A 26410-nucleotide genomic window follows, 5' to 3' on the forward strand; every position below is an offset into this window, starting at 1 on the left:
CAGGTGGTTGATAGACAGTTACAAGGTTGACAGTCAATAGGTTGACGCAATAGGGTCAAAATGGCAACACATAAGGTCGACGTGTTTTCTTAGAGGTTTTTTTTCATGTTTTTACAACTTTTGCTGCATTTACACATCACAAACTATTACCTTTAGTAACCTTGTGGTGAGTGAAGTGAGACACCGAGCTCGAAGCACGGCGAGCAAAGCGAGCCCACGAGGGTCCGCTTTTCAGAAATTTGGATGAAATATGTTTGAAAACACAAAATAACATTAAAAAAGTGACTTTTTTTGTGTGTTGACCTTTAGACCTGGTTGACCTTTATAATGTCTGTCTTCTATATCATACCTGTCCAGAGGCCCCAGAAGACTTAATTCAGCTGACTGTAACCATGTATCATAAAGTGGGGGGAGGGGAGGGGAGGGGGGATTAGTCATCCGTGTCACCACTTACTCTTGAACGCACTCATTTTTGAACACAAAGCAGCATGGATGCCACATGATAAAAGCACAATGAGGAAAATAAAATTCAAGAATCACTAAGGGGGAAATGAAAAAGCCTGCAAGGAGTCTGACCAGTGTTTTAAACAGCAATAATTTAAACGGAGAAACCAGGCTCTTAAAACGCTATGCGTTTAACATACTGCCTGTTGGGATCCCGGAGATTGCAATACAGACGCCGGAATCCCGACATGGGTACAATGCCAGCGCCGGAATACCGGCGACGTAGGTGATTCTCTCTCTGTGGGTGTCCACGACACCCATGCCCGCAGTGTGGCGAGCGCAGTGATCCCACAAGGAGCCTCAATTCACTCGCCCCGCTCCCGGCATTCTGGCGGATGGGATGCCATAACGATTCCCTTTAAAGCATAGGGCAGACTCGCCAGTATATTGCCGATGCCTGCATTGCTCAAACTATACCATTTGCCCCAAATTCAGTTTGAAGAGTACAGCATCAGCAAACAGTGCAGACCGATAAGGCACGCTAACTTTTCACAGCAATGAGTACTTATCCATTCACAACCCACCTCTCCTTTCTCTGTAGGTTTGGGACTATCCTTTGATGCTTTCGTCTCTTCCTCTTCTGCCAGCAGCTCACAGCTCTCTGAATGTAACATTACATCCATGACCAGCCCCAGCTGCTGTAACTGCTTATTTTTCATCATACAGGACAGAAACAGCAACTGCAGCATTATGATGTCAAGGAAAGAATCAGAAGGTGTTTAGAAAAGACTTTAGGAGTTTATTTAGAAAACTCTTTGTGCTAAGGATCTTTAAGGATACAGAAAGATCCAGCGCAGCAGTACCCATGGAGATAAGGAACCAGGGGATTGCTTTCACAAAGTACTCCGGCCGGCGGTCATGTGACATGATGGCAGCCGCATACATTATACTGCCCATAGCAGAGAACAGGATTGCCCACACCTGAATTACTGAGAACACCATTCCTTTGCACTGCAGATAAAGAAGATTGTGTTTGACTGATTAGCATGATAAGAGATACTTAACATCCTTGGAAATTCATACATGAATGCCTTGATAGTGATGTTACATGATCGCATAGAACACTAGTGCTTGATCCAGCTAGAAATACAGGAGCAAGTAAACCCTGAAGATGTTGTATGAAATTAACTAGTCTTTCCTTCACTTTATTGAACAATCACTACTGCTTTTCTAGCATTAAAGTGCTATTGTTCAGACCACTCACAAGATACAGCCCTTATAGTCTAATGCACAATATATCTTCTTTTTCATTGGATACACCTTCAGAAATGCAACAAACCTTCAAGGGGGATGAGCAGTATATTCCCTCATTTAGATTAGAGCAGTGATGCTTTGCATATTATGGCAATTAGAATATATCGAGGGGGAAGTGTGGGGGGGGGTATTAGTATATTAGTCCAGGCCCCCTACCCCCATATATATTCTATATTGTGTATATGTAAGTGCATTTGAAGGTGGAGACTCCAGCCTGGATTGGGACCCTTCCCACCTGCCCCAGGGTTTTTAATTAAGAATCTTTGCATCTGCAGACTGCATATTGAACAAGGCACTATTGGTAAGACATGAATACATTTATATAGTATGTCAGTAATGGGTGGTCTTCAGTATGCCGACTGACGGGATCCCGGCGCACAGTATACCGGCGCCGGGATCCCGACAGCCGGCATACCGACACTTATTCTCCCTCGTGAGGGTCCACGACCCCCCTGGAGGGAGAATAAAATAGTGTGGCGCGCGTAGCGCGCCACCGTGCCCGTAGCGTGGCGAGCGCAGCGAGCCCGCAAAGGGGCTCATTTGCGCTCGCCACACTGTCGGTAAGCCGGCGGTCGGGCTTTCGGCGCCGGCGTGGGGGTCCACGACCCCCCTGGAGGGAGAATAAAATAGTGTGCCGTGCCCGCAAAGGGGCTCATTTGCGCTCGCCACACTGTCGGTAAGCCGGCGGTCGGGCTTCCGGCGCCGGTATGCTGGTCGCCGGGAGCCCGACCGCCGGCATATCGTAGTGAACCCGTCAGTAATGGGGGATGAGTTTTTGGGTGTGGTGCACTCTGGGTTGGTGTGGTCGGGTCGCTTCAGGGCATCACAAAGTAACACTCAATTCAGCACTTAACAGTACCATATTTGTTGGTTTGTTTTTATCAATGTAACACTTTTAACACCTTTATTATCTATCATCTATGTAACACTCCTAGCAGCTGCTTTTTACTTTTCCAACACCCTCTAACACTTTAGTTGCTATCTCTCACTAGTGTGGTTTTTGAGGCGGTTTTGTTGGGCTGGCCTGGGGTGTCTGACGCCCTGGACTTGAACCTTTAGAATGTTAGGGACATACCTGATGAGGTCCCCTGGATACTTTTGTCCAAAATTATGCAAAGAACCTCACTTTTACTTAATGTTAAATTGCAAAATGTATTACAATTATTCTGATTACTAATGTTTGGAGAGTTCCCCTAGCACTCTTTTTTTTATATTGTGGCAATTACCTAAAACAGGATATTAAAGGTAGGTCAGAAAAAGCTAAATGTTAGATATTCTATAACGGACTAATGGATATGGTGATGAAATGTTAATGGTCTACAAATAACTGCTGCTGAAGGTTACAAACAGTTACTCTTTAAGAAATGATTAACCTTTCACAGAAACATAGTTACCCTGGGTGAATTCCTTGTTCAGTAAACTAATATTTAGACTCATAAGCTCTCATTTAGAGTTGAGCTCAATTTTGCATCCCCAATACATGTACAGGCAGGAGCAGAACCAGAACAAAATGATTTGGGGGGGCACCATGAGGGGGGGGGGGGGGGGGGGGGAGTGTTCTTTTGCGCACGCCAGGAAATAGACGTTATGGTAACGTGATTTCTCTTATGTCAACAGGTATCCACAGGATAACATTGGGATATGGTTGAGAGACAGCGGAAATGGCACCAACACGGTCACGAGCTTTATGGCCTCCCAGGATGCATCGGGGCTTCCCCATATAATCCCGCCCACTGATATTAACTTTCGGAGCCATCTCACCAGCGTCTGTTTACTAGCAGGCCATCCTCTTCTATGAAATCCGTAGAGGATGAAGAGAGAATCCGTTTTCCTGATGGCACTAGTACGATCTATGTAGATTCTTAAAGCTCAGACAACGTCCAGCGACGCTTCTCCCGCAGATAGTCCCGATACCTGAAAAGCTGGGACTACAATCTCTTCATTCAGGTGAAACTTTGAAACCACCTTTGGAAGATAACCAGATCTCGTTCTGAGAACTGCTCTGTCTGGAAAAAAACTTAGGAAAGGAGACTTACACGTTAACGCTCCTAAATTTGACACTCTTCTGTCTGACGCCATTGCCAGTAGAAAAAGTACTTTAAACGTTAACCATTTAAGATCTGCTCATTTAAGCGGTTCAAACGGAGGACCCTGGAGGAATTTAAGAACTAAATTCAAATCCCAGGGAGCTGCAGGAGGAACAAATGGAGGTTGAATATGTACAGCTCCCTGAAAGAAAGTACGTACATCCTGTAAATCAGCAATCTTTCGCTGAAACCATACAGTTAATGCTGATACTTGAACTCTCAAGGAAGCAATTTTCAAACCTTTATCCAATCCTGCTTGAAGGAAAACCAAAATCCTGGATACTTTAAAAGATCTTGGATTCAAATTTTTTCCAGTACATCAATGAATATAGGCTTGCCATATTCTATGATACACACGAGCTGAAGAAGGCTTTCTTGCTCTAAGCATAGTTTGGATTACTTGTTTTGAAAATCCTCTAGCTTCTAAGATAGAGGTTTCAATAGCCACGCCGTCAAAGACAGACGATCCAGATGACTCTGGCAACAAGGACCCTGCATTAGCAGAACTGGACGTTGAGGGAGCAGTATTAGTGCTTCCACGGACATTCTCAGTAGATCTGTGTATCAATGCCTTCTTGGCCAAGCTGGAGCTATTAGAATTATTGCTCCCTTTGCTTGCTTTATTTTTCTCACTACTCTGGTTAACAGACATATTGGAGGGAACAGATATGCCAGATGAAATTTCCATTCTACTGACAGCGCGTCTACAAGGACCGCTCCGGGATCCTTTGTTCTTTGTTGTTTAGACGAGACGCCATGAGGTCTCTCTCTGGTAGACCCCATCTGTTCACTAGTGTCTGAAACACTTCTGGGTGTAATGCCCATTCGGTTTCCTGAATGGTGTGTCGACTGAGAAAATCCGCTTCCCAGTTCAGTACACCTGGGACAAACACTGCTGACAATGCTGGGAGATGGAGTTCTGCCCATCTTAGAATGGGAGTTACCTCCTCCATCAATCTTTTGCTGTGAGTTCCTCCATGATGATTGAGGTACGCTACTGCTGTCGCATTGTCTGAGTGAATCTGGACCGGTCTTCCTTGCACACTGTCCTTTGCCTGAACTAAAGCCATGTAAATGGCCCTTATTTCCAACAGATTTATTGGCAGGCGACTTTCCCTTGCGGTCCATTTTACCTGGAACCACAGGCTTCCGAGTACCGCACCCCAGCCTTGCAGGCTGGCATCTGTTGTCAGGACTTGCCATTTTTTTTATCCAAAAGGGTCTCCCCTTGTTTAATTGGTCTGTCTGTAGCCACCACGCTAGAGACCTTTTTACGTTTACTGGAAACTTTATCATCTGCTTTATTATCGTCTGATGATTTCCGTTCCATTTGGTCAGAATAAGATGCTGCAATGGTCTGGAGTGGAATTACGCATATTCCACCATGTCGAAGGTTGATACCATCAGACCCAACAGTCGCATTGCTGCATGGACTGACATTGTCTGGGCGTGCAACGCTTCCTGAGCCATGACCTGCACCTTGACTATCTTTTTCTCTGGTAAGAGAACTTTCTCTAGGTCTGAATCCAATATGGCCCCCAAATGAACCATCCGCTGTGACGGATTCAGAGACGACTTTTCCCAATGTATGAGCCACCCGTGTCTCTGTAAACAAACTATTGTCTGTTGAAGATGGCTCAAAAGTAAATCTTGCGAATGTGCTAAGATTAACAGGTCGTCGAGGTATGGGAATATTCGTACCCCCTGTTTGCGCAGACAAGCTGCCATAGCCACCATGATCTTGGTAAACACCCTGGGTGCTGTTGCTAGCCCGAAGGGAAAAGCTTGGAACTGAAAATGTTCCTGGAGGATGGCAAACCTGAGGTAACACTGATGAGACAGTGCTGTAGGCACATGTAGGTAAGCATCCCGTACATCCAGAGATACCATGTAATCTCCCGGTTCCATAGCCAACATTATGGAGCGTAACGTCTCCATGTGGAACCTTGGAATCCAAATGTATTTGTTCAACATTTTCAGATTGAGAATTGGTCGAAATGACCCATTTGGCTTATGGATTAGAAATAAATTGAAGTAAAACCCCTGTCCCCTCTGTGATGGCGGTACTGGGACAATCACACCTGACTGCAGTAATTTTTGGACTGCTTCTTGCCGGGCATTGGCCTTCGACTCTATACGAGACGGGCTGGTGCAAAAAAAGCTTTGAGGAGGCTGCCTCCTGAATGGGAACCCATACCCCTGAGATACCACCTTCTGCACCCAAGCATCTGTTGTTGACTGTTGCCATATGTGTGCAAAATGAAGGAGTCGGCCCCCAACCCTGGAATCCTCCAGGCGGAGGCCAGTCTCTTCAGGCTGATGGTTTCTGTTCAGGTTTGGAAGCTGGCTTTTTACTAGCCCACTGCTTCCTACCCCTGGTTTTGAACTGGGGTTGCTTAGACTCCTCTTTAGCTTCCGCTTTGCTTTGCCAACGAAATGAGCAAAACTTTGAACCCTTAGACTTAGGGTTATAAGTAGCCGGAAATCTGACCTTCTTTGATTCAGCCTCTGATTCTAGGATATCAGATAATGGTTTCCCAAACAATATATTACCAATGAAAGGCAATGCTTCCAATTCTTTCTTGGAATCCGCATCTGCCTTCCAGGTACGTAGCCAAACTGCTCTGCGAGCGGCTACTGTCAAGGCTGAAGCTTTAGAAGCAACTGTACCCATATCAATTGCTGCTTCTTCCAAGTATTAGGCAGATTGTCTTAAACAGCTTAAACAATACTCTTGCTCCCTAGTAGGAGAAGAGATGTCATTCTCTAGTTCCTATATCCATTCGCCCATTGCCTTTGCTACCCAGGCAGAAGCCATAGCAGGTCTTACCACTGCTCCTACTAGAGAAAATACATTTTTCAAGAAGCTATCTACCCTTCTGTCTGTGACATCATTTAGCGAGGTAGATGACAGTGGTAAAGCAGATTTATGCACAAGTCGCAGTACATGTGCATCTACTTTTGGAGGAACTTCTCTTTTCGAACAATCCGCTGCTGGAAATGGATAATAAGAATTCCATCTTTTCGGAATCTTATATTTCTTACTGGGCGTCGCCCAAGACTAATCCATCATCTCCGCAAGCTCATCTGACGCTGGGAATTCAGTTTTAACTGATTTTGTTCGTTTAAACACAGGTGCTTTAGATTTTAACACTGTCTTAGCTGGCTCTTACAAAGAGAGAACAGCCTTCACAGCATTAATAAGTTCAGCTACATCCTCTGAACTAAAACTCTGCGACTGATCATCATACGGAGTATTTGAATATACTGTATCATCATCTGTTGTATCATCTTGTGTAGTCTGCCACATAGACGCATCTGTCTTAGTCTTACCTGTCCCTTGGTTGCTTGTAGAGGCTACTGGAACCAAGCCGTAGGAAGGGAGCTGCATGTATGGGTTAATAGTGTAACCTAACCCTTGAGGTGGTGCTACCGGAGTTAACCTGTCCGCTATTGAAGATAAAGTCTTTGCGAACATATTCCATGGTGGCTCTGTTGGTGGTTGAACCAACTCCTGTTTTTTACTTTGCTGAAAAGCAAAACAGTTCGCACACAAGCCCTCATAAGTGACCAATTGGTCCATACCAATTAACCCTGTCTTACAAGATAAGCATGTTAGGGATGTAGGAGTGCTTGATAAATTCTCCTCGTCACTTTTGCCGCTGACAGACATGGTAATAATCTGTTAATGACTACACAATTTGTGACTGAAAATCACCTATGAGTATATAGAAGTGAGATCAATATGACCACAGTGCACCTGATTTGAGGGTCAGAACAGGACTGACATTACATAGAAAAGTCAGCACACATACTAGCAGTCAGTCACATGTTAAAGCATTAGACATTGTCATATGAGAATACAACCCCCATTACAACTTATGAAATAAGTAGGAAAATTGTACTTCTGTTTTTAACTGGTTCTTTTTCAACATAACATGCAGAAAACACAGTAATATACAGATCTCATATGCAATATGTACTAAAAATTAACAATTCATACTAACGAGTAGAGATAATTTTTAGTACTGTATACCCTTCCTCTGTAGAGCGGGATACAGGGAGACTCACCACACTTCCATATCCAAGCAAATGCGCTCATAAGACGCTGAGTGGATTCAGACGCTCCTGATGTACACTACCGCTCCTGATAACGGACACAGTCGCTCACTGACGGACACGGACGCTCAGCGACTTCCACGTGTATGCAGACGCTAAAGCCTGCGACTCGGTCTAGGCGGAATCTCTAGTGTACACATCCGCAGCGTCTAAGCTGCGACCGAGTACCCTCGTGGTAGCGTCTGAGACGGAGGTGAGGTCATTCAGTTCATGGACGGGAGACGCGCGGAAACTGGTCATGAACTCGGAGGAGGGCGGCCAGGAGAGCGTCTGAATCCCCCTGTTGACTTAAACTCTAAGGACTCTGGCGCCTATGATCCCTGGAGCATAGCACTGTCGCACTCGAGATGTTCGCGCATCAACACACTGTTTGTAGTCTCCACCAATACAGTGTAGCTGTGTCCGGACCCCTCTAGTAAGAGGAAATCCATAGACTCACCTTCCCCCCATGCTCCGGCCACAGCCTGGTTACGTCTGCTGGACCTGCTAGAACATCTGACACAGACGCCCGTCGAGACACCACTGTACCGCGAAGGTAAGCGTTGTTGCGACCCGGTGGGGAGTTGTTGGAGCGACTCTTTCCAGTATGCGTTTAAGACGCTGTTAAGAAAAGTCGCTCAAAAAATATAGTAAGTCTATAAAAAATAAAATAATAAAAGCTTGAGGCTGCTTTATTCACAGCAGCCCTGTGACCATGCGGGTTCCTGCCGCACCAAGCAAAAAAAACGATCTGACAGTCAGTGGGCGGGATTATATGGGGAAGCCCCGATGCATCCTGGGAGGCCATAAAGCTTGTGACCGTGTTGGTGCCATTTCCGCTGTCGCTCAACCATATCCCAATGTTATCCTGTGGATAATCCTGTGGACCCAGCTAGAGAAAAGTGGGTATGGTATCATAACAAGGGCCGTGGCCTCACTGGGAATTCCAAACCCATGGAGGATGCTTTAGAGATGCTGAAGGTGACAGAAGAGAGTGTGGTGGGGAGACAGTGACACAGGGGAGAGGCAGAGTATGAGGTAGTGTGTGACAGGGAGAAATAGTAGGAGACAGAGAAGCAGTGGGTAACAGGGAGAGGCAGTGGATGATGCCAGGGAGGACACCAAGGAGAGGCAGTGGGATATATATATATATATATATATATATAGGCACTCGTCTGGACGGGAAGCGGGCAGTGAAATGGTGGTGAGGGGGGGGACTCTAGGCTGAATGAGTGGGGGGCACTGTGACTGGACTGGCTGGGGGGAGTTCTTGCTGAGTGGCAGTTAGATAGGGCAGTGGGTTGGTTGGGGGAGGAAAGGGGGTAGACACTGGGATGGAGGAGTCAGTGAGATGGTGGAGGAGAATGGGCTGGATGGGAGACGCTTTATAAATGGGGAGCACTGGGCAGATTAGGAAGGGAGCCGTGAGATAGTGATTGGAGGAGGTGACACTTGGCTGAACGAGGGGGGCACGTTGTGACTGAACTGGCTCGGGGATCTAGGCGGGGGGGGGGGGGGCAGTGATATGTGATCAGTGGGTTGGTTGGGGAGGGAAGAAGAGAGATATTGGGCTGGCAGGATGGGAGACACTGGGATGGAAGGGGTCAATAATGGTGGGGTACACTGGGCTGAAGGGCAGACACTAGGATGGGAGCACTGACAAGCTGCTGTTCAATTTCGTCCTGGCCTCGCACACAGACTGCAGCCACACGCTCACACAGCAGCCTCCTGAGCAGCAGGGCTTTATCTCTTGGGTGGCTGCTTTCCCTGGTGGTGCAGTGCGATGGGAGGACAAGAGTGCAGCAAGGAAGAGGGTGTCAGGCCAATCAATATCAAGCCCAGTCCGCAAATCAGAATGTAAGAGATGGAGCTGGGCTGATCATACATAGCTGCGAAGGAGAGGGCTGACAGGATGACTGACAGCCAGCAGCCTTATTCTCTCATCCTGGTGGCTAGCATGTTGTTGCACTTGCAGTGCCCTATAAATGATTTATCCCAAACGACAGGGATGGGATGTATCAAAGTAACTTCCTCACATTACCGAGGCGAAGCAGGAAGCTACACAGACAATATGTATTAACAGCTTGTCTGCAACAGCGGGGGAATGAACACTTCCCCCTCAAGTGATCCCCGTCTGACAACACACTGCATCAGCCTAGTGCTGATGCCCTGCATCTCTCCCCTGGCTAGCTCCAGTGCGCATGCACGAGATCTCGCTATTATTGTGAGATCTCCTGTGCAGCCCAGAGCCGAAAGTGCTGTCCCTGGCTGTGGCAGCTGCAGACTGTGATGTATGGGGAACGATACCTGCAGCTGTCAAAATCAATAGCTGTAGGAGTTGGAATGGTCAGTGTTACGGACCGTTCATGCACTACCTGGTGTATCGGCGTGCTATCTTGTAGACAGCAGCACCGCTATAGACGCCTTGCACATGTCTTCATACATGGGGGAGAAGCGGTATCCGTGCTCAAGACATGAGGTTAATAAGAAACTGACATTTTTGGGAAACGGAGATGGGTAGGTACAGTACCACTAGGATTTAAATCTACTTGCACACATGCTACATTGTGATTGCATAAAAGGGGCACACAGGGCAGCCGGATGGCATAGAAGGATTAAGGTCTGATGGTATATTTTGCATGTAGTCCTCGGATAATAACTAAAACTTGTTAAGTGGCCCCCTACCTGAAGTAACTGCCCACCCCTGCTCATAAAGAACTTAATGGAATTTTTCCACCCTATATTCTATATATACACACACAGCATACCCCCTGATGTTTATTAATGCTAAGGAGATGTGTTTGGTCAATTTAAAATCAGCCTAGCTTCAAAACAAAACGTGGCTTCATATTCCAATGTCACACGATACGACTATCAAAAATACTATAACATATTCAGTACATTTATATATTTATTAACAGTTATTCACATATATTCTGCAGCACTTTACAAAGAATATTAGCCATTCCTATCAGTCCCTGCCCCAGTGTACTCATATACACAAGTTTCATTTTTTTTTTGTCACAATCCAATTAACCTATCAGTGTGTTTTTGGATTGTGGGAGAAAACCGAAATACCTGGAGTAAAGCAGAATACTTGGAGGAAACCTATGAAAACTCTACATAGATAGAGCCTTGGTTGGTATAGAACCAAAAGACCTCAAAGCTGTGACGCAGCAAGCTAATCACTGTGCCACCAAGCTGCCCAATTCTACATTTGTAAACTGATGCACAGCACTGGGACTTGTCCTTCTGTGCTGCTGCACCGCACATCACCTGATTCAGCATGGCAGCACTACTCATAAGATATAGCATGCTGAAATAGATTACAACATTGCCCAACATATACTACATATAACTACATCAGGAGCGGTTCTAGGTACCGGCAGGGAAGGTAGGCGCCCCTATTTTTGGGCAAAGGAAACTTTCGCCCTGGGCACCATTTCCCTTTGATGCTACCACAGTATGGGATGTTTAACTGTATCGGTCATTTTAGTCACAAGGCTCAGGCTCCTGGCCACTAAGGTCATTATGAAAATGCATTTTCAGAAACAAAACTTCCAGGAACAAAGTCTGCCCTGCAACTATGAACAACTGGCACTATGCTGATAACATATTGGGAGGGCTACTTACTACTTCAGTAATGACAGGCACTCTTACTGTCCATGATACCAGAACAGCAATAATCCCAAGTGTAAATCCCACGATATCTGTATTTTCCTAAAAAAATAAAAAGGATCATAGGGTGTTAAGTACGGGTCTTTCACCAGTTGGGTAGTTCAGTCACACTATAGTTACTCGCACAGATGTGTTGGAGTACAATTTGTCAAGATTATCCCCATAGCAGCAGCTGAGGAGACACAAACATTCTTCCTTGTATATACTTTATTAAATGTAGTCTATAGAGGAAAGGCCACGTAACCCATAGTAAGTATATTATTTGTTTAATTAGAACAGTGTGATTGCATATACAGTACATAAGATAAAAACTAGAGAAGAGTAGGTGAGGCTTAGACTACATCAGGATAAACAAGACTGCTTTATGAACATTGCACAATAAATGAATGAAATGTTACCTACATGCCCATCCTTAACCTTTAGCATACAATATATTTAAAACAGAAAATACTGCTACTACTAGTCATAATTTCTGGAAACCTTATGATGTAGCATTTAAAGTAAAGAAAAATGATGTCTGTATTTTGTTGCATCCTTACTGTGTTTAACCACAGGCATTCTAACGCTGCATCCAACTCGTGGAATACTGTACATCCAAAACATAAAATCCATTTTATTCCACATGTCCATTCCCATGTGTACTTGTGTCTGTATGTGCATGCATTGAAGAATGATTGTATTGAATTTTTCTTGGATGATGTTTATTCCATTTCCATACGTATAAAGCATGTCCCCATACTTGAAAATGTATATTCATCTCTTTGGGCAAGCATTGCATACATGACCACTAGCAGTAACAGGAGCTGTTTAACCAGTGACCAACTATAATTTTTTTCCATTGATGAATGTGGCTCATTCATTTCAATGGAATTGTACACTATGGCCATTACTTAAAGTTGGACAGAATTATTTTTATTGTAAGCAGCAGCCCATCATGCACCATCCCCCTCTCCTACCCAGAATCTCACTTGTACCCCTTTTACACCTAACTGAGAACCCAAGTTATTGCCGGGGCAAGCCGGTGCGACCTGGGTCGCTACCACGGTTATTCCCGGTTCAGCTGTAAAAGGCAGACCTGGGTCATGCCTAAAAGGCTGCTGACTGGCTGGCTCAGGAGTGCTGGAGATGATGTCATCTCCAAGCGCCCTGTGTGAGAGGTTCCAACCAGAGTCCCAGCTGCAGTGTGATTCCCACACTACACACCCTCTAACTGGACTAACAGGGGGTATCACGTTTGTAAACCGACTTTTACTGCTGCCCTGTGTTATGTATGTTTCAGAGCTGCAGGGGTTAATTCCCCCTCCTACTTTGTGTCATCATCTGCAGCTGGAGGAGGAGGCACTAGGACTCAGGAGACTGCAGCTGGGAGCTGTGCAGAGTGGGAAAATCCAGGAACCTAGCTGAGGTCCGTAACTGAATGCTCAGGGGGAAGAACCAAGCACTGCTGAAGGGACTGGTGAGGAGAAGGCTGAGTCCAGGGTCCCATGATAGAGCTGGTTTGAGGAGAACGGCAGTGGGATACCCCTGACCCCACACGAGCGGCTCTCTGATAATAGCGGCTGTGAGCGGAGACTGATCAGAGCAGCTCCATTCAGCTGGGAATCCCAGGGATATGGATAGCAAGCCAGGGACGGGGAGATACACAGTGAGAGAGTGTTGCCTCCAAGTAGTACCAGCCAGCTTACCTAGTCATCAAACAGCCAGTCTGGGCTATCCACATATATGGTCAGTGGCAGGCAGCCCCATACCAGTCAGTAGCAGAGAGCTGCAGTGTGAGGAGCTGAGGCAGTTGGAGAACATTTTCCTTCCCCTGTGACAGAGGTACAGATATCCGCCAGACAGGGATGTGAGATGCCTCATTTCTGTGACACAGCCAGTGTGCAGTCAGCAATGAGAACTACGTTACTTATCTTACATAGGAAGGAAGGCATGGGCAGCACAGAGAGAGACTTGTCCCAGCCTGCTAGGGTGTCACACAGCCCAGGAGTCCTTGCATTATGAGTGTGCTCCTCCCGAAGCACCTAGAGCATGGGTCTTCATCCTGTGGCCCTCCAGCTGCTGTGAAACTACACATCCCAGCATGCCCTGCCACAGTTTTGCTATTAAGGTATGCTAAAACTGAGGCAGGGCATGCTGGGATGTGTAGTTCCACAGCAGCTGGAGGGTCGCAGGTTGAAGACCCATGACCTAGAGTGTCAGCACATTCAGACAGGATACTGGGACATTGCAATCCTAATAGGAGCCCCAGGCTAAAGCAGAGCCAGCTTCCAACCCAGACTTGGAACGGTCATCCAGTGTACATTGTAGTTGACCTTGCTTGTCCACTGACTAGAGAGCCACATAGAGAAATAGTTAATCACTACAGAGACCACACAGCTGAGACACTGAGTCCCCTGGAGCTCTATACTAAGTTCATAGTACATTGTCTGCTACCTTGTGGACACTAGAGACATTACAGTGCCACTGAGTAATAGTACGCTGCTTGCCACCTTGTGTACTTTAGAGAAATGACGGTGATTCTCGTAGTTAACAGCTCATGTATTCTGGTAATTAGTTATTACATTCGAGGAATGAATGCTTAATATTGAATGGCATTATATACTACTGTTACGCTTACCTGAAAGTTATTCCTGTGACAATTAATGTTTGCATGTACGTTGTCTGGTGTAAGTTTTGCATAAGTAACCCTTACTATCCTGAACAGCAGTGACATCTTGCTTCCATTAAATAAAACTGGCACTGTCTAAATATGTAGTGACTTGTTTGAGGTCTCTGGGGGTCCTCATTTCTCTGCCTAACGGCCAAGGGAGTTTAGAAGGCAGCGCAATCCTAAGTGCGCCCAGGAGGCAGAGTCAGGCGACAGTGTCCAGGGAATCCAGGTCCCACGCCATCCACACACTCGACTACTAGTGGCTTATCACAAAAGGAGTAAGTATGGCGGAAGGGTATCCGGATGATAGATAGACAGTGTCTAGTTAGACAGTCAATAGATATACACCATAGGTTAGACAGACATTAGGTCGACAGGGTCAAAAGGTCGATAGGGTCAAAAGGTCGACATGAAAAAGGTCGACATGGGAATGGTCGACATAAAAAAGATAGACAAGTTTTTTTTTAAATGTAACATGTTTTTGGACTATTTCATACTTTCTCTATCCATGTCGGCATAGAGTTGGTTATAAACCTTGTGGCGAGCGCAGCGAGCCACCGTGCCCGAAGCGTGGCGAGCGAAGCGAGCCCCACGAGGGTATGCCATTCTACAATTGATGGTCCCAGATTACAAAACTATCCATACAAACCACAAAAAAGCAAAAAACATGGTGTCTACCTTTTTCATATCGACCATTTTCATGTCGACCTTTTGACCCTGTCGACCTAATGTCTGTCTAACATATGGTGTCTATCTATTGACTGTCTAACTAGACACTATCTATCTTTTATACTGGAACCGGCTGAAGCCCCGTGTTCAGTATCCTGGGTCCGAGCCAGGGCTTCAGTGTAAAAAGGGGTATTACTGTTAGGCGGGCTCCGGGTAGGAGAGTGCAAAGCTTTTAGTCTGCAATGCTTGCGGTGTGTTATTCATAAAGTGCATAAAGCACATGCAAATGTTATCATAGCAAGTTATGCTATGTATTTCATTATGGCACAAACCAGAATTTGCATGTACCAAGGATATCAAACGCCATCTTGGGGACACTAGCCTAACACCTATTAATCATTGCATCACAAAGTCTTTACAGTCACTATTACTACTAACAGGAAAGAAAAAAAAGATGACTTCAGACAGCTCTCAGATGACTAGGAGGAAGATTTATCAGAGCTTGGAGAGAGACAAAGAGGATAGAGATAAAGTACAAACCAATCAGCTCTTAACTGTCATTTTACAGGACGTGTTTGTAAAGGGTGTGGCTCAATAGATCAACAGTAAGAAGATAGACAGTCAACAGGTCGACCCCAAATGGTCGACATGCAAAGGTTGACAGGGTCAAAAGGTCAACATGGAAAAGATAGACTGTAGAAAAGGTCAACAGGTTCAAAAGGTTGACAGGATCAAAAGGTCAGCATGGAAATGGTCAACAAGTTTTTGTTGGTGTCATTTTGTATGTTTCACTATATCGGAGTCTAATTAATGGAAACGTGTACACTCGCGGTCTTGCTTCACTCGTCCCGCTTCGGGCAAGGTGCCTCACTCCACACTTCTGGGCCTGGCACAGGTCACTATTCCCAATCGTAGTCCATGTGGATGGTAAATGAAGATTTTTTTTTAAAGAAATGGGGGGAAAAAAACGTGTGGCGATCATATGTGTATCGACCATTGTGGTGTCGACCTTAAGCACCGTCTACCTTTTACCTGTCAACCTTTTGCATGTCGACTATTTGGGGTTAACCTATTGACTGTCTCTCTCTTTACTGTAGATCTGTCAACCAGATACCGTTGATAGATGACAGTAGCTGAATGGTTGGTACTTCATCTCACTCCAAAGCTTTGATAAATCTACACCTAATTCTCTGAAAGCAGGAACATGGCTTCAGCACAGTCATGTTACTCAACTTTATATGCCTTACCTCCAGGTGTTTCCCTTGTCGGACACTATAAATCTTTAATTTTTCATGTTTGATATTCCTAAAATGGTATACGTGTACCTCTCAACTTTTAGCAAATCATGATGTATTGACGCTGCCAAATTACAGATTTCAGATTTAGACTAAACCCATATACATCTTGAGAAAAGACGAATTTAATATAGCATAGAACAGAATATTAAGAATTTGCAGCATCTGCAAATTAAATTGTACATTTTTTTATAGCTAATACAAGCAAAAGAAACACAGCACTGAAAGACAAAAAGGTATAAAAAGAGAAGCAAAAGATAAAATGTACAGTACACTGATGTACATTACCTTTTTATTCCTTAAGTACATGTTCATCCCCTATTGCTATCTTAACTGTTCCTACATAATGAATAGTGTATAGTCTTTGTATGTCCCTTGACAACAAAGTTTCTTTGTGCTGTAATATAGTCTGGACTCATGCCAGACACAGGGCTTTGCGTGTTCACTGATGTATCAATAACAATGGCTGCAATGTTAGGGTAGATAGCTCATTAGCCTGGTAATACCACATGAAATTAAAAACTTTATAACAAGAGATCAGTGTACTGGACGCAGGATGATTTATTAAATACTGTTGAGAGCTGCTATAATGGACATATGTCTCATAGAAGACAACAAACGGCTCCAGATGTGAAGCTAATGATTAAATGTTGCAGAACTTATTTTCTTCAGAGAATAATGCATTTTGTGTCCTTAGACAAGATATTCATTTTCTAAATCATAATAATAAATCTGGGACTTATAGTTAAATCCTAGGATGGATCTAGGATTGTAGAGAAACTATGACTGTGATGCTCTTATTAGTATTCCATTTCCTTACATACCAAGTGTTCCCTGCTCCTATAATTCTAAGCAGGGCCATCTTTATCCTTCTGCTTCTTGTCACTGTCATTTTAAAACAAGATGCACAAAAGAATAAAGAAAACACAGAATCTTGTTTCTATAGGAGAGAACTGTGATCAGCAAACGCGGAATATTTATTCCTGCCATAGAGTAAACATCATGCTCACTACTTTGTGTATACAGTTGTATGTACTTTTCCTGAATACACAAGCTGCCAGTAGATAATTACCTGCAGAGCTGTGCCCAGTAGCCGTCTATGGGGAGAATGCGGAACTTTAGGGGGGTCGTTTACACCCAACGAGTAATATGCCAAACTTATAAACATACAGAACGACAGAGCAGGTAAGATAGGCTTCAGTTGTCTTCGTGATCTGGAATTCCGGCGAACTACAGAACAGTTAGAAAATATATATATATTTTTATTGTGAAATTCTTGTAAAATATTTCATAAAATGTATCTCTGACATGAAGTTACAATTTACTGATTATATGACCCTCATAAGTGTTTTATACAAGTCCTGACAATTAGGCTATAAATGCTACATTTCTTAAAAGTTGTTTCCTTACATATAAATGTCTATTTGATGGTCTTTTTCCTTAACTCTTTGGAATAAAATAGAAGATTTTAACGCAGATAAATTAGATATGGTTACAGAATTACTTACATCCCTTGTCATCAACAGGTAATAAAAATGTAATCAGCACTGCAGAGTATTAGGCAGCTGTTTTTGAACTAAAGTGCCATATGATAACTGATTGTAGATAATTAGGAATCATTACTATCTCTAGACTGTAGACTGAGTGAAGGCATGGCTTTATGTTAAATCCTAGATGGTTGGTATGTTTGTTTAAGCCAATTTATTCCTAGTCATCTCAGTGGGAGTGCATTCTGGGTTGTCTGTAATCGCTGCAACACATGCCTCCTCAGCCTCATATCATTGTTTGGTGTCTCCCAATGGAACTCTTCACACTCCCATGTGGAGTAGGCACCTACTTGATCTGGTTTTCACTTTTAACGTATCCCTCTCTCCTCCACCTCTGCCTCCTAAGGCTACCATCATTAAGCATACCACAGAGTCTATTGAAATCTTATCCTTATCCTACCTGCTCCACTCACTTCTCTCCCTCTTTCCTGCCCTGAGCAAGCCACTTCACTACACAATGCCTTCCTTACTTTTGCTAGACTCTGTGGCCCCAGCAATCATTACTCACGTCACGCTTGCAGATCTACACCTCAACCCTGGCATTCCAAAGGCACCAGGTACGTGCAAAAGTGTTCATGAACCGCCAAGTGACAGCGGAAGAAATCACACTCTAAGACGGACTTTTTCCATTTCACATGTATGCTCTCATCCTACAGTACTGCCCTCTCCCTCTCTACACAGTCGTATTTCAAGAATCTTGTCTCTTCCCAGTCTTCAGACCACTGGTGTCTCTTTGCCACTTTCAACTCCATCCTCACTCTCTGCACTTGACTTTGTCACCCACTTCACGTGTAACATTTACTCCATGCGTCAGAACATCACATTCCACCAGATCCTCAGCACCCTGCATCCCTTCTTTCCCAGCCTACCACTCCCTTTCCATCTAACTCTTACTTCTTTTCCCCCCTGTATTTAGAGATGAAGTCATGGCCCTCAGCCAGTATCCCCTCCCCGCTTCCACCTCTCCTTGATCTGATCCCCTCCTGCTATTTCTGCTACCTTTCTCCTTCTGACTTTTCCCATATTGTCCTCATCTTCAATCTCATCCTATCATCAGGCACTGTCACCTCTGCATTCAAGCATGCCCAGGTCTCCCTATTCTTAAAAAGCCTACCCCTTGGTACTGAATAAAAACCCATATCTGATCATGCCCCAGGGCGGTTTACCCTAGCTTTGCTTTCTCCTCTCCCCATGTCTTTTAATTGGAGGTTTCCTCTTATCAGGAAAAGTCAACTGACTTTCGGGCACATTTGGAAAGGGCTTATGAAGTACTCCTTTTACAAGATTCCCTGGACACTAGACAAGCTTATGCTACTGTGAAAAACGTACATGATTCATTGTGCACTGACAGTGCTTAATTTAGTTTTGTTCATTAACGTAATAGGTATTTTTGTGTAGGCAACAAGTCTGGTAAATTGTCTCTCCCTCTCATATCATACAAACATGATTCCGCCCCATGTATTCCTGAGACATTGGCTATCTGTGATGAAACTTATCACAGATAGCCAATGTCTCAGTGATACATGGGGCGGAATCATGTTTGTATAATATGAGAGGGAGAGACAATTTACCATACTTTTCAGTATTTCCAAACACTATATGCAGCTCCACCTGATGCTACTGCTCTTGGGATGGGGTTCATTAGAAACGCTGGCCTGCCCAAAAGATGATGAAAGTCTTTAATAGCACCGGTCACTGAACTGGAACTTAGCTTTTCAATAAAATCATTGCAGAAAGGAAAATCATCAGGCACGGATGGCTTTGGAGACTATTATCATCAACTTTTAGCCCCTCGCCTCATGCCTCATGTGATTGCCATTGGTGCTCACAAAGGGGATCATTCCGACCTCATCGTAGCTGTGCTAAATTTAGCACAGCTACGATCATCTTCCCTGACATGCGGGGGGACGCCCAGCACAGGGCTAGTCCGTCCCACATATCAAGCCGCCCTCCCACCCCACAAGTACAAAAGCATCGCACAGCGGCGATGCTTTTGTACTTGTAGAGTAACTCCCAGCCAGCGCAGCTCCTGCGGCTGGCCAGGAGCTACTCATCGCTGCCTGGCTCGCAGCGGCTACATGTTACGTCACGCAGCTACTGCGTTGGCTGGACCGCGCCCACAAAATGGCGACCAAATGCCACCCCCTCGCGCCCAGCAGCCGCCTCTGCCTGTCAATCAGGCAGAGGCGATCGCTAGGCAATGACAACCGTCGGCTGTCAGCCATGCGCCGGCGCAGTTCTGACCTGCAGCGAGCATTCAGGTCAGAATGACCCCCAAAGTATCTTCATTTTTGTATGATCTATTGTTATATTTTTGCAAGCCCTGGTCGGCAATTCCTTTCCTCTTGGCAACGCCCAGTGATTTTGATTTCATTTCTGGTTACTTAGTTAATATCACCAAAACCAAAGTTTTAGCACTACATAATGGTGCTAATGAGTGATATTGGCGGATTTTACTAAGTGGAAACATCTTCCAATTTCCTATTTGGGACGCTGTCATTTATTGAAATTATTTGTTTTCCTTGCCTCCTCTATTCACTGCATATGTTCCTCATCATACTTACCAAGCATGACCAAAGTATTATAAAGACAGCCTTGAGTAAATTAACAGTGCATCCGGAAAGTATTCACAGCACTTCACTTTTTTCACATTTTATGTTACAGCCTTATTCCAAAATGGAATAAAAAAAATATTTCCCCCTCCAAATTCTACAAATATCGCATAATGACAACGTTAAAAACATTTTTTTGAGAACTTTGAAAATTTATTAAAAAATAAGAATTTACTTACCGATAATTCTATTTCTCGTAGTCCGTAGTGGATGCTGGGAACTCCGTAAGGACCATGGGGGAATAGCGGCTCCGCAGGAGACTGGGCACAAAAGAAAAGCTTTAGGACTACCTGGTGTGCACTGGCTCCTCCCCCTATGACCCTCCTCCAAGCCTCAGTTAGGATACTGTGCCCGGACGAGCGTACACAATAAGGAAGGATTTTGAATCCCGGGTAAGACTCATACCAGCCACACCAATCACACCGTACAACTTGTGATATGAACCCAGTTAACAGCATAACAACAGAGGAGCCTCTGGATAGATGGCTCACAACAACAATAACCCGATTTGTTAACAATAACTATGTACAAGTATTGCAGATAATCCGCACTTGGGATGGGCGCCCAGCATCCACTACGGACTACGAGAAATAGAATTATCGGTAAGTAAATTCTTATTTTCTCTGAAGTCCTAGTGGATGCTGGGAACTCCGTAAGGACCATGGGGATTATACCAAAGCTCCCAAACGGGCGGGAGAGTGCGGATGACTCTGCAGCACAGAGTGAGAAAACTCCAGGTCCTCCTCAGCCAGAGTGTCAAATTTGTAAAATTTCACAAAAGTATTTGACCCTGGCCAAGTAGCAGCTCGGCAAAGTTGTAAAGCCGAGACCCCTCGGGCAGCCGCCCAAGATGAGCCCACCTTCCTTGTGGAGTGGGCTTTTACAGATTTTGGCTGTGGCAGGCCTGCCACAGAATGCGCAAGCTGAATTGTACTACAAATCCAGCGAGCAATAGTCTGCTTAGAAGCAGGAGCACCCAGCTTGTTGGGTGCGTACAGGATAAATAGCGAGTCAGATTTTCTGACTCCAGCCGTCCTGGAAACATATTTTCAGGGCCCTGACAACGTCCAGCAACTTGGAGTCCTCCAAGTCCTTAGTAGCCGCAGGTACCACAATAGGCTGGTTCAGATGAAACGCTGAAACCACCTTTGGGAGAAATTGAGGACGAGTCCTCAATTCTGCCCTGTCCGTATGAAAAATCAGGTAAGGGCTTTTACAGGATAAAGCCGCCAATTCTGACACACGCCTGGCTGAAGCCAGGGCTAACAGCATGACCACTTTCCATGTGAGATATTTTAAGTCCACAGTGTTGAGTGGTTCAAACCAATGTGATTTTAGGAACCCCAAAACAACATTCAGATCCCAGGGTGCCACTGGAGGCACAAAAGGAGGCTGTATATGTAGCACTCCCTTAACAAACGTCTGGACTTCAGGCACTGAAGCCAGTTCTCTCTGAAAGAAAATCGACAGGGCCGAAATCTGGACCTTAATGGATCCTAATTTTAGGCCCATAGACACTCCTGCTTGCAGGAAATGCAGGAATCGACCCAGTTGAAATTCCTCCGTCGGGGCCTTTTTGGCCTCGCACCACGCAACCTATTTCCGCCAGATGCGGTGATAATGCTTTGCGGTTACATCCTTTCTGGCTTTTATCAAAGTAGGGATGACTTCGTCTGGAATGCCTTTTTCCTTTAGGATCCGGCGTTCAACCGCCATGCCGTCAAACGCAGCCGCGGTAAGTCTTGGAACAGACAGGGTCCCTGCTGGATCAGGTCCCTTCTCAGAGGTAGAGGCCACGGGTCCTCTGTGAGCATTTCTTGAAGTTCCGGGTACCAAGTCCTTCTTGGCCAATCCGGAGCCACGAGAATAGTTCTTACTCCTCCCCGCCGTATAATCCTCAGCACCTTGGGTATGAGAGGCAGAGGAGGGAACACATACACTGACTGGTACACCCACGGTGTTACCAGAGCATCCACCGCTATTGCTTGAGGGTCCCTTGACCTGGCGCAATACCTGTCCAGTTTTTTGTTGAGGCGGGACGCCATCATGTCCACCTTTGGTTTTTCCCAACGGTTTACAATCATGTGGAAGACTTCTGGGTGAAGTCCCCACTCTCCCGGGTGGAGGTCGTGCCTGCTGAGGAAGTCTGCTTCCCAGTTGTCCACTCCCGGAATGAACACTGCTGACAGTGCTATCACATGATTTTCCGCCCAGCGAAGAATCCTTGCAGCTTCTGCCATTGCCCTCCTGCTTCTTGTGCCGCCCTGTCTGTTTACGTGGGCGACTGCCGTGATGTTGTCCGACTGGATCAGCACCGGCTGACCTTGAAGCAGAGGTCTTGCTTGGCTCAGAGCATTGTAAATGGCTCTTAACTCCAGGATATTTATGTGAAGTGATGTCTCCAGGCTTGACCACAAGCCCTGGAAGTCTCTTCCCTGTGTGACTGCTCCCCAGCCTCGCAGTTTGGCATCTGTGGTCACCAGGACCCAGTCCTGAATGCCGAATCTGCGGCCCTCTAGAAGATGAGCACTCTGCAACCACCACAGGAGAGACACCCTTGTCCTTGGGGACAGGGTTATCCGCCGATGCATCTGAAGATGCGGTCCGGACCATTTGTCCAGCAGGTCCCACTGGAATGTTCTTGCGTGGAATCTGCCGAATGGGATTGCTTCGTAGGAAGCCACCATTTTTCCCAGGACCCTTGTGCATTGATGCACTGATACTTGGCCTGGTTTTAGGAGGTTTCTGACTAGCTCGGATAACTCTCTGGCTTTCTCTTCCGGGAGAAACACCTTTTTCTGGACTGTGTCCAGGATCATCCCTAGGAATAGAAGACGTGTCGTCGGGATCAGCTGCGATTTTGGGATATTGAGAATCCAACCGTGCTGCCGCAGCACTACTTGAGATAGTGCTACTCCGACTACCAACTGTTCCTCGGATCTTGCCCTTATCAGGAGATCGTCCAAGTAAGGGATAATTAAAACTCCTTTCCTTCGAAGGAGTATCATCATTTCGGCCATTACTTTGGTAAAGACCCGGGGCGCCGTGGACAATCCATGCTGCAGCCTTTTTCCTCTCCCTCTGCCACGGGGCAGAAATGAGGAGCCTTTTGCCCGCTTGCCCTTATGGGGCCGAAAGGACTGCGCCTGATAATACGGCGTCTTCTTATGTTGAGAGGCTACCTGGGGTAAAAATGTGGATTTCCCAGCAGTTGCCGTGGACACTAGGTCCGATAGACCTACCCCAAATAACTCCTCCTCTTTATAAGGCAATACTTCCATATGCCTTTTGGAATCAGTATCACCTGACCACTGCCGCGTCCATAACCCTCTTCTGGCAGATATGGACAGCGCACTTACTCTTGATGCCAGTCGGCAAATATCCCTCTGTGCATCACGCATATATAAAAATGCATCTTTTAAATGCTCTATAGTCAGTAATATACTGTCCCTATCCAGGGTATCAATATTTTCAGTCAGGGAATCCGACCAAGCCACCCCAGCACTGTACATCCAGGCTGAGGCGATTGCTGGTCGCAGTATAACACCCGTGTGAGTGTATATACATTTTAGGATATTCTCCTGCTTTCTGTCAGCAGGTTCCTTAAGGGCGGCCGTATCAGGAGACGGTAGTGCCACCTGTTTAGACAAGCGTGTGAGCGCTTTATCCACCCTAGGGGGTGTTTCCCAACGTGCCCTATCCTCTGACGGGAAGGGGTATGATGCCAATAACCTTTTAGGAATTATCAGTTTTTTATCGGGAGAAACCCACGCTTCATCACACACTTCATTTAATTCCTCAGATGCAGGAAAAACTACAGGTAGTTTTTTCTCACCAAACATAATACCCTTTTTAGTGGTACTTGTACTATCAGAAATGTGTAAAACATTTTTCATTGCCTCAATCATGTAACGTGTGGCCCTACTGGAAGTCACATTCGTCTCTTCATCGTCGACACTGGAGTCAGTATCCGTGTCGGCGTCTGTATTTGCCCTCTGAGGTAGCGGGCGTTTTAGAGCCCCTGATGGTCTTTGAGACGCCTGGGCAGGCACAAGCTGAGTAGCCGGCTGTCTCATGTCATCAACCGTCTTTTGTAAAGAGCTGACACTTTCACGTAATTCCTTCCATAAACCCATCCACTCAGGTGTCGACTCCCTAGGGGGTGACATCACCATTATAGGCAATTGCTCCGCCTCCACATCATTTCCTCCTCATACATGTCGACACAGTCGTACCGACACACAGCACACACACAGGGAATGCTCTGATAGAGGACAGGACCCCACTAGCCCTTTGGGGAGACAGAGGGAGAGTATGCCAGCACACACCAGAGCGCTATATATATGTTGGGATAACACTATACAGAGTGTTTTTCCCCTTATAGCTGCTGTTTATATTATACTGCGCCTAATTAGTGCCCCCCCCCCCTCTTGTTTTACCCTTTTCTGTAGTGCAGGACTGCAGGGGAGAGTCAGGGAGACGTCCTTCCAGCGGAGCTGTGAGGGAAAATGGCGCCAGTGTGCTGAGATAGGCTCCGCCCCCTTCTCGGCTGACTTTTCTCCCGCTTTTTTCAGGAATCTGGCAGGGGTTAATATACATCCATATAGCCCTGGGGGTTATATGTGATGTATTTAAGCCAGCCAAGGTGTTCATATTGCTGCTCAGGGCGCCCCCCCCCCAGCGCCCTGCATCCATCAGTGACCGGAGCGTGTGGTGTGCATGAGGAGCAATGGCGCACAGCTGCAGTGCTGTGCGCTACCTTGGTGAAGACTGATGTCTTCTGTCGCCGATTTTCCGGACTTCTTCTTGCTTCTGGCTCTGTAAGGGGGCCGGCGGCGCGGCTCTGGGACCGGACTCCGAGGCTGGGCCTGTGTTCGGTCCCTCTGGAGCTAATGGTGTCCAGTAGCCTAAGAAGCCCAAGCTAGCTGCAAGCAGGCAGGTTCGCTTCTTCTCCCCTTAGTCCCTCGATGCAGTGAGCCTGTTGCCAGCAGGTCTCACTGAAAATAAAAAACCTAAAAACTAACTTTTCCTAAGAAGCTCAGGAGAGCCCCCTAGATTGCACCCAGCTCGGTCGGGCACAAAAATCTAACTGAGGCTTGGAGGAGGGTCATAGGTGGAGGAGCCAGTGCACACCAGGTAGTCCTAAAGCTTTTCTTTTGTGCCCAGTCTCCTGCGGAGCCGCTATTCCCCCATGGTCCTTACGGAGTTCCCAGCATCCACTAGGACGTCAGAGAAATAAAAAAAATAAGAAATCATATGTACATAAGTATAGACAGCCTTTGCTCAATACTTTGTTGATGCATCTTTGGAAGCAATTACAAGCTTAAGTCTTTTTGAATATGACACTACAAGCTTGGCACACCTATCTTTGGGCAGTTTCGCCCATTCCTCTTTGCAGCACCTCTCAAGCTCCATCAGGTTGGATGGGAAGCTTCGGTGCACAGCCATTTTCAGATCTCTCCAGAGATGTTCAATTTGATTCAAGTCTGGGCTCTGGCTGGGCCACTCAAGGACATTCACAGAGTTGTCCTGAAGCCACTCCTTTGATATCTTGGCTGTGTGCTTAGGGTCATTGTCCTGCTGAAAGATGACCGTCGCCCCAGTCTGAGGTCAAGAGCGCTCTGGAGCAGGTTTTCATCCAGGATGTCTCTGTACATTGATGCATTCATCATTCCCTCTATCCTGACTAGTCTCCCAGTTCCTGCCGCTGAAAAACATCCCCACAGCATGATGCTGCCACCACCATGCTTCATTGTAGGGATGGTATTGGACTGGTGATGAGCGGTGCCCGGTTTTCTCTAAACATGACACCTGGCATTCACGTAAAAGAGTTCAATCTTTGTCTTATCAGACCAGAGAATTTTGTTTCTCAGTCTGAGAGTACTTCAGGTGCATTTTGGCAAACTCCAGACGGGCTGCCATGTGCTTTTTACTAAGGAGTGGCTTCCGTCTGGCCACTCTACCATACAGGCCTGATTGGTGGATTGCTGCAGAGATGGATGTCCTTCTGGAAGGT

At 45.8% G+C, this 26410-nt stretch overlaps 1 protein-coding gene across 1 annotated transcript in view; it reads right to left on the reverse strand.

The window, feature by feature from the left end:
- The window catches only part of TMEM44 (transmembrane protein 44), a 171731-nt gene that overhangs the window by 84417 nt on the left and 60904 nt on the right, over window positions 1–26410 (reverse strand). Inside the window, exons 4-7 of the mRNA XM_063916426.1 lie at window positions 17308–17465; window positions 11577–11663; window positions 1285–1455; window positions 1029–1184 (exon numbers count right to left, since the gene is read on the reverse strand). Of these exons, the coding sequence (XP_063772496.1) occupies window positions 1029–1184; window positions 1285–1455; window positions 11577–11663; window positions 17308–17465 (572 nt within the window). The remainder of the gene's footprint in view (window positions 1–1028; window positions 1185–1284; window positions 1456–11576; window positions 11664–17307; window positions 17466–26410) is intronic.

The sequence above is a fragment of the Pseudophryne corroboree genome, chromosome 4 (assembly GCF_028390025.1).
Source record: "Pseudophryne corroboree isolate aPseCor3 chromosome 4, aPseCor3.hap2, whole genome shotgun sequence".
NCBI lineage: Eukaryota > Metazoa > Chordata > Amphibia > Anura > Myobatrachidae > Pseudophryne > Pseudophryne corroboree.